The sequence below is a fragment of the Copidosoma floridanum genome, unplaced genomic scaffold, assembly GCF_036245765.1.
Source record: "Copidosoma floridanum isolate Cflo_tuat_1 unplaced genomic scaffold, Cflo_Japanese_pri ptg000011l, whole genome shotgun sequence".
Taxonomy (NCBI): domain Eukaryota; kingdom Metazoa; phylum Arthropoda; class Insecta; order Hymenoptera; family Encyrtidae; genus Copidosoma; species Copidosoma floridanum.
This window is the reverse complement of record NW_028321888.1, coordinates 429,489-443,524: the sequence shown is the minus strand read 5'-3', so window position 1 is coordinate 443,524 and position 14,036 is coordinate 429,489. Positions and strand designations below refer to the sequence as shown.

Here is a 14,036-nt window from a genome sequence, read left to right as displayed (position 1 = left end):
AGAAGAATATACAGGGTCCGTACCATATAACTTGTTTTTGCTTTGCAGGCCTATGTTATAACATAGGCCGATGTACTGAAAAATAGTTACATGGTACGACCCCAGTTCGCTTCCTCTATTATATTATCTTTATGGTTGTACCAGGATTATCAGAGGACTGGGACACTCCGGAGAAAGGTCTCTCTAGGATTCCAGGGGACTTCCTGACCATCGCCTGGCACTTCAGTGCCTTACCGGGTAACAAACCCATCAGCTGACAGCTCAGGCAATCGACAGCCGCTTTGAGCGCCATCTGCAGTCGGTGTTCGATAGACTTTCATAACAGTACCAATATATAAATCATTTTACTGCTCTGTAGCATACAATTTTAACGGCAAAATTTAAAGTAACTAATAGTGTGTTAACATTATTTGTATCCTTCGATAATATCCCTTCATACTATTGGAAATTGGGCTTAGTTTAAATTATACACGAAAAGGTAAATTCAGCATACACTACAGGTATTGAATATGCCTATCTAATCATTTTCACCATTTACAGTTTCTTCTAGAATTCATTTTTTAAAGAAATTGTTATCAGTATTGACCACCTGAACTTTGGAAATCTTAAATTATCTTCTTGAAGTACTAAACCATTAACAGAAAGTCTTAACGCTTACCCCAAAATCACTCTGTGATTAAGTTATGACAGAACTGATATCGGTTCCATTAAAAAAACCATCTGATGTAGACATCATTAAACCATTGCAAAATGTTATTAACGCAACATGTCCTACTACCAGTAATCACAAAGATTACTCTGATAGTATAGCAGAGTTCAGTAAGCTACGCAAAAATGCATTGTGGAGAGCATTTGAAAAATATGAAAGCTCATTAGATGTTCTTTACAGGTATGTTAAACAAGAATACTATAATCTTTTGAAATTTGGTATGTTTTTAGTTAGAATTTTTAGTACGCGAAAGTGTTACTAGGTAGTACGTTTAACTGTTGTTCAGACAAATACTCAATAGGCTTGGGTATAATCAATTACTGTTAATAGCCATTGGGTAGTGAAAAAAGGCTTTTATCGTCATTCCATAAAATGTTTTAGTTGTTTGTTAGAGTAATAATTTCAATTAGGTAATTTTTCTAATTGTGTAAAGGAACTAGCAACCTTTTATAATTAATTATCGTGGATCAGTAAAATGATGTGTCCTCTAGCACCTTTGAAATTTTGAGTACAGAGTTATTATTCAGATAATAATTGGCTACGATAAATTTTTTTATTAACCAAGGATTTTGATGAAAAATATATATTATAGAATATAATATCTGTATAAAAATTTTCATAGGTAAACAAAACAGAAGTGTAGGACAATTTGCAGTAAACAGACATTAAAATTTATTTGTCAGCTACAAGAGAAGTTACAGATATAACTGAATTTCTAAAATTGCCAACTTCAACAAAAAACGACATTATTTAATTAATCAAATATTTAACACGGAAAAATATCCTTCTGTGTCACCTGTTCTAGGATTGCTACAAATCTGTAGATTTCATATACTCAAACTTCACAGATTTTTTAGGAGTCTTGTGCCAAGATTTGCTGAGTATTTGACTACACTTATAATTATCAGCGTTGGGTTAGGCAGACTCAACATCAGAACTTTTTCCCCAGATCGTACATATAGTTTTTTTTTTTTTTTTTTTTTTTTTTTAATTATATTAGAGTGCTCTACGTCCGGCTCCTTTAATAAGGGCACTACTATGGGCACTTAGCACTTGGGAAAGGGACAAGGAAAGGGATGGGAGGTCTCCCATTACTGGGAGGGGGGTAGGGGGAATTAGGCAATTTTGTCTGCGAGAAGGTCGCCTAAACCCTCCTCGAGGAGCATTGCGTGGTGAAAAAGCACATGTAAGAATCACAGAGGTACTTGCCCGAAAAGTCGCACTGGCCGGGAATTGAACCACGGTCTCCCGCGTGCCAATCCACGACCTAGCCGACCTAGCCACCGCGCGCTCGTATATATAGTTATACGATCTAGGGAGAATATGACTCTGAAGTTTGCAACGTTGCGTGCAACGAAAATAAAAAAAAATTTTTTTGTTCTTTTTTTAAATTAAAATGCTTTAAATGCTTTAACAAGTAATAAGGAAGGCTCCCAGCAATTTTTAGATCATAAAAATGTACCCTTCTCGAGATATAAGAGCTTAAAGATTGATTCAAGTGTAAAGGCGTAAAAAATGCGTTTAGGCCTTTGAAACTATTAAAGTGGAATTCATATAGTAAATATAGATCAAGGTAAGTCTTTGTCTATGCAATAACTCATAAAAACTATCAAAAAAGAGTTCCTCTTTATGATACCGTCACGATATAACAATGACCCATATAACCCAATAACCCAACAAAAGTAAAATAAACTGTATACGCAAGTACAAAAGACTTGAAAAATAAAAAATCATCCATACAAAAACTATGTTCTTAGTACTAGCTCGATAAAATAACTAATAATGTATATTTCCCGTCATCGAAAACTTAATATGTTAAATATTTCATTGTAGAAATATCCGTAATAGACAAAAATTTTTTAACATTCAAATTAAATAGGCTGTACGACACCAATGATGGCAAGGAGAACAGAATAAAAGATAAAAACGTACAACAGTTAAAGCACGTTTCGTCTATGACAAATTGTTATTTATTGAGTTTATCATTAAAAAAGATCAGAAAATACCTACATTTCAAAGTAATCTGATATCACAAGCTGCATGCCACTAATAATGCATAGACATTAATAGTTATCACTTAGTACAAAAAAAAAGGGTTATGAGTTCTAACAATTTTCGTCTTCCGTAATTATTCATTACGCATACTATATCGCAAAAATGACCGGAAAGTACGGAAATTTGGGAAAGATTTATTATCACAGGCTGTACGCCACTGACAATGCATACAAATTGATGCATATCACTTAGTACACATAAAAGTTATAAGTTCTAACAATTTTCGTCTTCCGGAATTGTTAATTGCGCATACTATAAGGCAAAAATGACCAACAAATAATGGAAATTTAATGAAAATTTATTATCACAGGCTGTAAGCCACTAATAATGCATAAAAATTAATGAAAATCACTTAGAACATATAAAAATATAAGTTCTAACAATTTCCGTCTTCCGGAATTGTTAATTACGCGTACTATATAGCGAAAATGACCGAAAAATAATGGAAATTTAGGGAAAATTTATTATCACGGGCTGTACGCCACTGATAATGGATAGAAATTAATTATTATCACTTAGTATATATAAAAGTTATAAGTTCCAACAATTTTTGTCTTCCGGAATTATTAATTACGCGTACTATATAGCGAAAATGACCAAAAAATAATGAAAATTTAGGAAAAATTTATTATCACGGGCTGTATGCCACTGATAATGCATAAAAATTAATTAATATCACTTAATGAATATAAAAGTTATAAGTTCTAACAATTTTCGTCTTCCGGAATTGGTCATTGCGCATACTATATGGCAAAAATGACCGATAAGTACGGAAATTTGGGAAAGATTTATTATCACTCGCTGTACGCCATTGATAATACATAGAAATTAATTATTATTACTTAGTAAATATAAAAGTTATAAGTTTTAACAATATTTGTCTTCCGGAATTGTTAATTGCGCTACTATATGGAGAAAATGACTGAAAAGTACGGAAATTTGCAAAAGATTAATTATCACAGGCTGTATGCCACTGATAGTGCATAAAAATTAATTAATATCACTTAATAAATATAAAAGCTATAAGTTCTAACAATTTTTGTCTTCCGGAATTATTAATTACGCATACTACATAGCAAAATTGACCGAAAAATAATGGAAATTTAGGGTAAATTTATTATCACAGGCTGTACGCCACTGATAATGCATAGAATTTGATTGATATTACTTAGTAAATATAAAAGTTATAAGTTCTAACAATTTTTGTCTTCCGGGATTATTAATTACGCGTACTACATAGCAAAAATGACCGAAAAGTACGGAAATTTAGGAAATATTTATTATCACGGGCGCTACGCCACTGATAATGCATAGAAATTGTGTAATATCACTTAGTATATATAAAAGTTATAAGTTCTAACAGTTTTTGTCTTCCGGAATTGTTAATTGCGCATACTATATAGCAAAAAAGACCGAAAAGTACGGAAATTTAATGAAAATTTATTATTACGGGCTGTACGCCACTAATAATGCATAGAAATTAATAAATATCACTTAGTACATATAAAAGTTATAAGTTCTAACAACTTCAGTCTTCCGGAATTGTTAATTGCGCATACTGTATCGCAAAAATGACCGGAAAGTACGGAAATTTAGGAAAGATTTATTATCACGGGCGCTACGCCACTGATAATGCATAGAAATTGTGTAATATCACTTAGTATATATAAAAGTTACAAGTTCTAACAATTTTTGTCTTCCGGAATTGTTAATTGCGCATACTATATGGCAAAAATGACTGAAAAGTACGGAAATGTAAATTTGACAAGATGTAAATAAGAAAAAAAAAAAAAAAAAAAAAAAAAAAAAGCGAACGTACGGTTCAACCATTGTCATGCAACACTGTACCTTGTTAGGACTCACTCGAGCTGTCATATGTATGGATGAAATACTACGCCACATCGAGTGTGCAGCAATGATGGTTAATAAGTGCAAGGAATTTACAGTAATTAAGTTAACTGCTTATTTAGAAAGTATGACTCTAGTAAATAAAACCAATGTATCAAATTTGGAAAAGCTAATTAAAAAAAATTACTCAACTCAACGGAAAAATGTTAAAGAAAATTTTTATTGTGTCATTGATAATTTATACTGAAAGAAAAATTTTGACGTGGTATTTTTATAGTTAACTGCGAATTGTTTATAACTAATACTTATTGTTTGTAATGAAATACTTTTAAATAACATACATTTTGCATTGAATAGAATTATTAATATTCTAGGATATTTAAACATTGTGTTTTACGTTTCATTTCAAAATATTGTTTGTTTTACGATATAGTTTTGCAAACTATTTTCAAAATTTTTACATTACCTTGTTACGTCGAAGACGGCGTAATAGTAAATTCTGTATTTAGGCCTAAGCTTTCGCTTAATAGCCTGGGGACACGACAGCAAGGGTTGAAGACGAGGCACTAGGGTAGGAACAGGGTAGATGATTAGAGAAGGGTTAGCTAGCTACTTGGCCATCGGTATTTGTACCCACGGCACGTAACTTAGCGTTGCTTAATTTTTAATTGGAGGCTAGTTGTTTGGCCATCGGCATTTGCACCAACCGGCACACAACTTAGCGTTGCTTGATTGATTTTTTTTTAAATGGAGGCTAGTTGTTTGGCCATCGGCATTTGCACCAACCGGCACACAACTTAGCGTTGCTTGATTTTTAATTGGAGGCTAGTTGTTTGGCCATCGGCATTTGCACCAACCGGCACACAACTTAGCGTTGCTTGATTTTTAATTGGAGGCTAGTTGTTTGGCCATCGGCATTTGCACCAACCGGCACACAACTTAGCGTTGCTTGATTGATTTTTTTTTTTTTTAAATGGAGGCTAGTTGTTTGGCCATCGGCATTTGCACCAACCGGCACACAACTTAGCGTTGCTTGATTTTTAATTGGAGGCTAGTTGTTTGGCCATCAGTATTTGCACCAACCGGCACACAACTGAGCGTTGCTTGATTTTTTAAATTAAAGTTTTTTTTGAATTAAAAATTTTTCCACCACCTGCTTGGCCATTAATATCCGGATTGAACGGCACGCAAAGTGGGTTTTACGAAGAGAAGAAAAAAAAACTATTAGGGGATATATGAGAATTAAGTTTAAAAAGTATTGTTACTTACTTTTATTAAAAAGAAACAAAGGGGGAATATAAGTGGCTCTCGAGGCAAGATCCGGGTGGCCGGATATAATTTAAATTGAAATTGTGGACCGGATTCTCCAGGTCACGAATAGGCTTCGACCGGATTCTCCAGGTCGTGTATTCCTGTCTGGCTACTACTCTCGGTGGTTTACCAAGCTGGCCTGACCATTGAATGCATCGACCGGGTTCTCCAGGTCGTATGCCTTTAGTCTGGCTACTGCTCTAGGTATACACCTAGGCTGGCCTGACCATTGAACGAATTTTTTTGAGACTGAGCTGCTCGTGCAGGAGGCCATGGGCTTATATAGCCGAAGATCTTGCCTCCTTATCACTGCCACTACGGCCAGAGACGACGAGACGCACATAGGTTCTCAGAATTAGTCTGCATCATCTCATGGCAGGGAGAGGGAAAGATTTCCTATATGCTTTCCGTCTTCCTTTACATATGTTGTTTTGATTTTGGGGTGACGCTTACTCGCTAAACAATATAATATAGTAACGATACTGGTCCCAGTGCTTGCTTATCGGGATTAGGTCGTATTATAGTTCGCGTTATTTTTCGGCTTGGCGTCTCTGGATATGTGAGTGTTAGAGAAAGAAGGTGGTAGGAGTATAGCATGCTGTTGTCAAGTCGCGTTGCATGAACGCTGGCCGATGTGTAGATCAACATCCCGGCTCGCGCGTCGGGTTATTTACGAATGGTTAGGACACAGAAGAGGGAAAGGATAGAAAATTATTAAATTTCATCAGGCGATGTCGACGTATAAGGAGGGAGGGAGATGTAGACTAGTTCTTCTTTGTCTTGCTCGGTTTCTCCTTATTTGTGTGTCACGAAGCCTTAGTTTCGGTACTTGGTGTATGTGTGCGTGTATGTCATTTAGCTTGCTACGAAAACGCGGCTTTGCGAGGAGGATAAGGAGAGGAGGAGGAGAAAAAAAAAGGGTACGTCGAGCGCAGCCTCGATGTATCAACCTCTAGGACTTACAGATATTGTTAAGTAGTGCGGGTTATACGTCTTTTGAACTTTCACCGACGTTTTTGGCTTCGTGATTAATCAAACTTCATAACACTAGAGCCTTATAAGTAATAAACTGTTTTTCTAAATGTGGACACATTCAAAAATCAAATTTAATTTTCTTTAACACTGCTTTCTCGACATTAGGGTTTAGTCTCATTTCAACCTTTGTCGGTGTTTAGTTATACGAAAAACGTATGTCCAAACTTATTCTACGCATTTATATTTTACAAGTTTTTTAATCGGAGTAATGGAATTTTGTAATCGTCGAATAGACATATATTTTATACACATAGGCGTAGTAAATATTATTTAACGTAAACGCATGTCAGCAGATAAGAGGATTTAGAAAAAGAAGTGTGATAATTTTGTGAATAATAAAATTAACTTTAGGAGAGTGTTTTTCTGCAATTATCGTGATGTAATATAGAATCCCTACTTACAGAGTAACAACTTCGCTACGTTCTGTTAACTGTGTCTTAAACATAGACAATTAACGGAAAAAATTTGTGTGGAGTATCACCTTTGTTATATTGTCGAAAATCTAGTAGGATTCACGCCAAGATATAAAGTTATTCTGGTCTTGTTTGAGCAACTGTTACGGAAACAGTATTTGTGTATGTTGAGATTATCAACTAATGTTGGACATACAGTTCAAGAGGCTTTTTTGAAGTTTTGGAGCTGCCACTTTCGTTCTCTATAACAGAAATATACTTCAAGTGAAATGTAAAATAAAGGGGTGTAAAGACAAGTGTCGCGAGCCTCAAGATTATTTCTCCACTGATGGTGAACTTGTTATAATTTAAAAAAATATGTTGAGTAAGTTAAGAACTAAGTATAATAGCACTCTTTTAAAATTTATGTGCACCAGTGTAATTTCTTTTTTATTCTTCAGATGCAAAAACTATTCTTGGCATTTTTTTTTTTCATTTTTAAAATTTATATGCGCTTATATGTAAGCGTATAGTGTGTGCTTTTTGTACAATGTACGTATTAAATCAATTTTGAATAGTTTTTATTCAAAAAACCTTTTTCACCATCCACTCCTGTTACCTTCATAATAATAATAATAATAAAAAAAAATGATTGTTACCGGCCAAGCAACGTCGGTGATTATATTTCAGTTACGTGGAACGCCTCGCACTTTTGTGCACTGCTAATCGGATTCTTGGCTTGTCAGGTCACGTAACATCTGCAAAAAACAATTATTGTTACTGACCAAGCTATGTCGTTAATTATATTTAAATTACACGTGAAACGTGGCTTCAGTATTTTAGAATTCTTGGGATTATTAGGTTATTGGCTGAAATCTCCCTCCTCTCTGGTCACGTGAATGTAATCAGTTGGAAAAGCCACGTTACGTTATTTTAGCCTTCCAGCTAACCGAAAAAATCAGAAAGATGAAAGTGCTAGTATGTTTGATCACTGCAACATAAGAAATATTAAACTCTATTTACATTCACAATAATATTCTCATATTGATCTGGATCTTAATGTAATGCGTAATCAGAATGCATTGCTATATCATATGTATGCTAATTTTCAAAATTCATACTATGGCAAAGATTGTGCACCTTTACTAGGCCAACATCACTTTCTCAATCAATTACCTTTGATGATCTTCGATTGCTCCAAACAAAACGAGTCATTAAAAACTAGAACACGAGTTGCAAGCAAATTGTCCTCCCAATACGTCAGCTTATTGCTGAATTTTGCATGACCGTATCGTTAAGTATAGTCTGATGCGTGGGGATGCCGAGAAACTCGTGTAAGGATATATAAAGTCGATTTAGAGCTTTGCTAGCATCAGTTCATTTTCAACCACCATGGATAAAGATGAGAGCAACATCTGGAGTAAAGAAAAAGCAGAAAATAAATGACGACAAAAAAAATTTTAAATATTTATGAAGAGAAACAAGATAAATGACACAAAGGTTAAAAAATAAAATCTGAAATAAATTTAAAAGATAAAGACGATTAAATTGTTTAAAAATTTATGTATTTAATAGGCTCTTCTTTAATCAATATGTCATATGAACCACGTACGAGTATTTTGACAACTAAAGGTAAGTATCGAAAAATCTTAACTGAGGATGATAATAATAGAAATATGAATTGGGCTCTTGATGGGCACTTGGCGGGCACTTAACGGTTACTTGCCACAAAGTGCTCGTCAAGTACCTGCCAAGTGCCCGTCAAGTACTTGCCAAGTGCCCGGCAAGTACCCGCGAAATGACCAGCAAGTGACCGCCACGTGCCCGCCAAATGCTTGTCAAGAGCCCGCCAAGTGCCTCTCAAGTGCCGTCCAAGTTTACTTTAAGCGCCCGCCAAGTACTCGTGATAAAGAAAAAAGATTTAAAAATATGTGGTTTCAACCAATCTTAATGCTTTAAAACTTCGTAAGATTTGCGTTAGTAATTTTTTTTAACACACTTCGGGCTCAGTTCCTAGTTCAACGCGCTTTCTTTCGGGCTATCGTTGAAACTGCAAAACCTCCTAGGTTCAGATTTTAAGAGGATTAGTTTTGATAATAATATTTAAATAACAGAAATTTTTAAGTTTCAGTTAAAGTACTTAACTTTATTAATATTTTTCAAAACCTTTAGGTTTAAGATTTCATTGAAAATAAAACTTTCTATTTAACAATGGCTCTTGTGTACATTTTTTTATAAGCCATTGTAACTTGCTAATAATTATTTACACTAGATCTTGCAAAATATTTATAAATACTATGTTAGTTTGCATGCAGAATATGTCCCTAACATAAAATAAATCCTCAGCCTTAAAAATATTTTAAAAACTTAATTATACACAATTAAACTTTGCATACTAATTTTTGAAGGTATCGTCTGCCAAGAACAGTAAAGATGAAATCACTTAAGAGCAATGACAAAAAAGTTCTAACTACACTATTTATTTCACAAGTCCTTACGACGTAATACTTTACTATTCGGTTGAAATTTGTCAACTTTAACATTTTAATAATATAACATGAATGAATAGATCTGTTAAGCATTAACACTAATATGCAAAGGGTCGTTTTTGATGCTACCTATAATCCAACTCGTAGGTTGCAAGAACAGCAGATGAAAAATTGGAATCTTGCACACTGACAACTAACTACACAGTAGCGCATGAATCTTGTTTCGCTAATATCTTGTATACGGTAAGAGGGCGGATAAAAATAAAAATACCATCGTGTAGAGCAGAAAATTTCCACCTAACTTGATAGCTTACTGTTATTTGCAGTAAAACTAAATTTTTAGATAAAAATTTAATAAAGAAGGTTCTACCAGATGTGTGAGTGAGTGAGACAGAGAGCGAGTCGACAAGCAGTGGTGTATACCAGTATAAGTGTGCTACTAATGGTGTCGTCAGCTGGCAATATGTACAGGTGTAAATTTACTTGACAATATGAGTTGTATCGTTATTAATTTATATCTGAAAAATTTGTGCTAGTCTTAATGAGATATGCTCATAAAATTTGATGATGTAGATAAAAGATGTATAAACAAGTTAGGATTCTACTCATCTAAAAAAGTAAACTACTTTTTAATTAACTACCACTTTTACAAAATTACTATTACTATTATAATAATTTTTTTGCTAGGTGATAAGTTTTTTTAATAACTCTCTTGTTATTGCATGATTTTGTAGCTAATTATTATAATATCTATGAAATTATGTTGGAATCTGATGATTGAATGATCGGATGGCTTTGAAATAGGACAGAATAAGAAGTAAACAATAATAATCTAACAGCATTATTATCTAACCTTTACATTACACACAGCTAACACAGCAGTACAATAGCAGACGATTTTGCGTACGTGTGGATATACCCATGTATACAGCCATACTGATGGTACCTTACTGCTTACTGACCCAGCACTATGACAATGTGGCAACGCTCTTCATACAGCTGTACCGTAGCATTCCAACCCCTCCTACGGGTAGTTGAGAATGTATTTTAAATTGCCTCCTGTTTAAAAGCTATTGGCCCTAAAAATATAATTCCAACGGGATTTGCTTCAAAAAAAATCGCTCGACACGCTGTTCTTGGAAAATACCAATAATGCATATAAGCCTATATATAACGAATGGGACCCGTCTTACAGCACAAGACTCCACCACTGACACAGTATTGCTCTATCCTCACTTTCATGCTGGAGGGTGAGAAAGAGAAAGAGGGAGCGAGAGAGAGATAACCCGTAATCTCTTGTCTAATAGCACAAAGAGAAAGAGAGAGTGGTCCAGAAGCAGAATATATACACACACACGCATATACATACATCACGCTTGATTCCCGTCTAATAGCTCGTCTGAAAGTACCCCCTCTACCACTGGCGCAACACCGCTCTTCCCCTACCTCTACGGCCAGATGCCTCCGTACAACAGCGCTAGCTGTGCTCCCCCCACCACTGCTACCCTAAGGGGAAGCTAGAGTGCGTTCAGAACCCCCATAGTATATCTTCTTTTTAACAATAACTTATTTATTTCCGAATTTTATTTTCATACTAGATATATCTCTTTAATTTTTGTTAACTATTTCTAAATCATTTTTTTAATTATTGAAGCTCCATCCTGAATAATTAAATCGTTTTTTCGATATTTTTTTATTGTTTTTTAATTTTAAAAACACGCTTTCTATATTGTTTTTGTCATACCTTTTCAAAGCAGTACTTTTGCTTAGTCAGCTTCAACTTTGGACAAATTTTTTCCTATTTTGAGAAATAAAATCGTAACTTAATGTTTTATACAAATAAGTTCTTCTTGAATCTACAGGTTTATTAAGAAAGAAAAGTTTATCATTCTATTTGCAAATTGTATAAAAATTTTTTTTAGTATCATTTAAATTTATCTTCAATGAGTCAAACATTTATTTACTAAAATATTTTTCTGTATCTGTAATGTCGAGGAGCAGTGCACCATATCTATTTTTAAAGTGATCAACTCTTTAAATATTTATGAAAGTCGACACGCACAAACATCATTGAACAATCATTGTACATGTGCACGGCACCTGTTCAATAATCTACCGAGCAGACAGCAGTGAAGGGGCATTACCCAAAGACGGTACCAACAACGCGCAAAATTTCAAACTTTTAAAACTAATAACACTAACGCCTATCACCTGATGACCCGGGGTGCTTACTGCCCACTCTATAAAATAATAAAATGTTGAGTCATATCACAAGCACCTATCACCCAATGATCCAGGGCATTTACTGGCCACCCTATTAAATAAAAACACAAGCACCTATCACCTAATGACTCTAGGTGCTTACTGGCCATTCTATAAAATTATAAGATATTGAATAATAACACAAGCACCTATGACCCAATGACCCGGGGCGCTTATTGGCTGCCCTATTAAATGAGAAAATGTTAATTTATAACACAATCACCGCCCTTCTTTATCAGGTGATTAGAACTTGATTTATTATTCAACATTGTATTATACAATGAAGCGGCCAATTAGCGCCCCGGTCACTGGGTGATAGGCGCTTGTGTTATTAATTAACATTTTAATATTTAATAGTGTGGGCAGCAAACGCCCCAAGGGGGAGATTCTAATTTCTGTGGCGCCGCAATCTGAGTGTGGCTTCTTATGTATGTTGATTCCAGGAATATAGGAAAAATAATAAAAAAATTCCTACTTACTTCCTTTTCGAGATATCAAACTCAAAAGTCGAAAAAATCATATTTTGTATACATGCGATTTTAGGGTTATTTCTTGCTTATTTGATAGTGATGAATATGAAAAAAATACTTAAAAAATCTCTAGCTATGTACTTTTTTATTTTGCTTCATTTTTAATGTGTATTCCTCCTTTAAACACATTTCAGGTGTTTTTTTTTCGCGTAAAGCATGATAAAAATATCAATTAAAAAAAATAGCAACAAGTCATTGAAAGAGCAGAAAAATGAAAAGTTGGCTAACTTTGGATGTAACTGCGGATGTTTTTACATTGTTACACGCACTGAACGACCCCTAGAACAATGAACAGTAAATACTTAGAGATGTTACAGGATTTATCGATAACACTGAGCACTGAGCTTTTATATTTAAAATGCTTATGCGCTAAAAACAACAGTGACCGATAGAGGCAATGCACGCTTGATGAAGAGAGCGAGAATTTGAATTTTGAATAGCCCTTACATGAAGAGCGTACCAAGATACCAAGCTGATGAGAACCGATAATACACTTTAATCTGTGTCAGCGTGCCGGTAAGCGATGGTAAAATTACTATAAATTTCATTGTTTTTAAATCAATAAATAATATTAATTTATCAAGTGTTTTTATATTAAAATAAAATATATTTAAAATGTGTTTTTCGACAATCGAGACGCAGCATCTCGAAAAAAAGCAAGTCCGTTTTTCATATTCATTACTCTCAAATGAGCAAGAAATAACCCTAATATCGCATGTAAGGTAAAAGTACCTATTCGTGAAACATGTCCCTATTATGAAAACTCAAGATTAAATAATCATGAAAATTCTAATAATAAAAATAAAATATACTGGAGAATCTCTATAATACTACCGTATCAAATTAACAAAAATAGTAAACAATTTCAAACATTATTATATTGAAAAATATATTATTACGAATCCGGTTTTCATAATACGGACAGTTTAAAACATAACCTGCAATATGTGATATTCCTACTTATGAAACGCACGAGCCCATTTAATTAACATGTAAATTTCATAATTGGGACTTGTGTCTCATAAATATGGACACATCTTTTTAGCTATTCCATAGTTATGGACATTTTGATCGTGTCAATATTTGCTTATAAAATTATTTTTTTACATCTAAATTTAATTTCAAAAATGTCAATTTGTTCAGAAGAGTATAGCGCTTCTATTAAAACCAAAAATTATGGACATATGACTATTTTTTTAAATTTAATATTGGTCGATGAAACGTTACAATCGAAATTTGTATCCATAATACGTACTTTTACCTTATACAAAATATGATTTTTTCGACTTTCGAGTTCGATATCTCAATTAGAAGGTAAGTAGGAATTTTTAAATTATTTTTCCTGTATACCTAGCATCAACATAAATAAGAAACCACACTCAGATTGCGGTGCCACAGAAATCGG

The 14,036-nt window shown here is 33.9% G+C and overlaps 1 protein-coding gene across 1 annotated transcript in view; it reads left to right on the top strand.

Annotated features, from left to right (window-relative positions):
- The first annotated feature begins 250 nt into the window (after window positions 1-250).
- Window positions 251-14,036, top strand: part of LOC149375133 (apoptosis-linked gene 2-interacting protein X 1-like) — a 415,535-nt gene continuing 401,749 nt past the window's right edge. Inside the window, exons 1-2 of the mRNA XM_089590084.1 lie at window positions 251-478; window positions 541-889. Coding sequence (XP_089446210.1) covers window positions 684-889 — 206 coding nt within the window. The 5' untranslated portion in view covers window positions 251-478; window positions 541-683. The remainder of the gene's footprint in view (window positions 479-540; window positions 890-14,036) is intronic.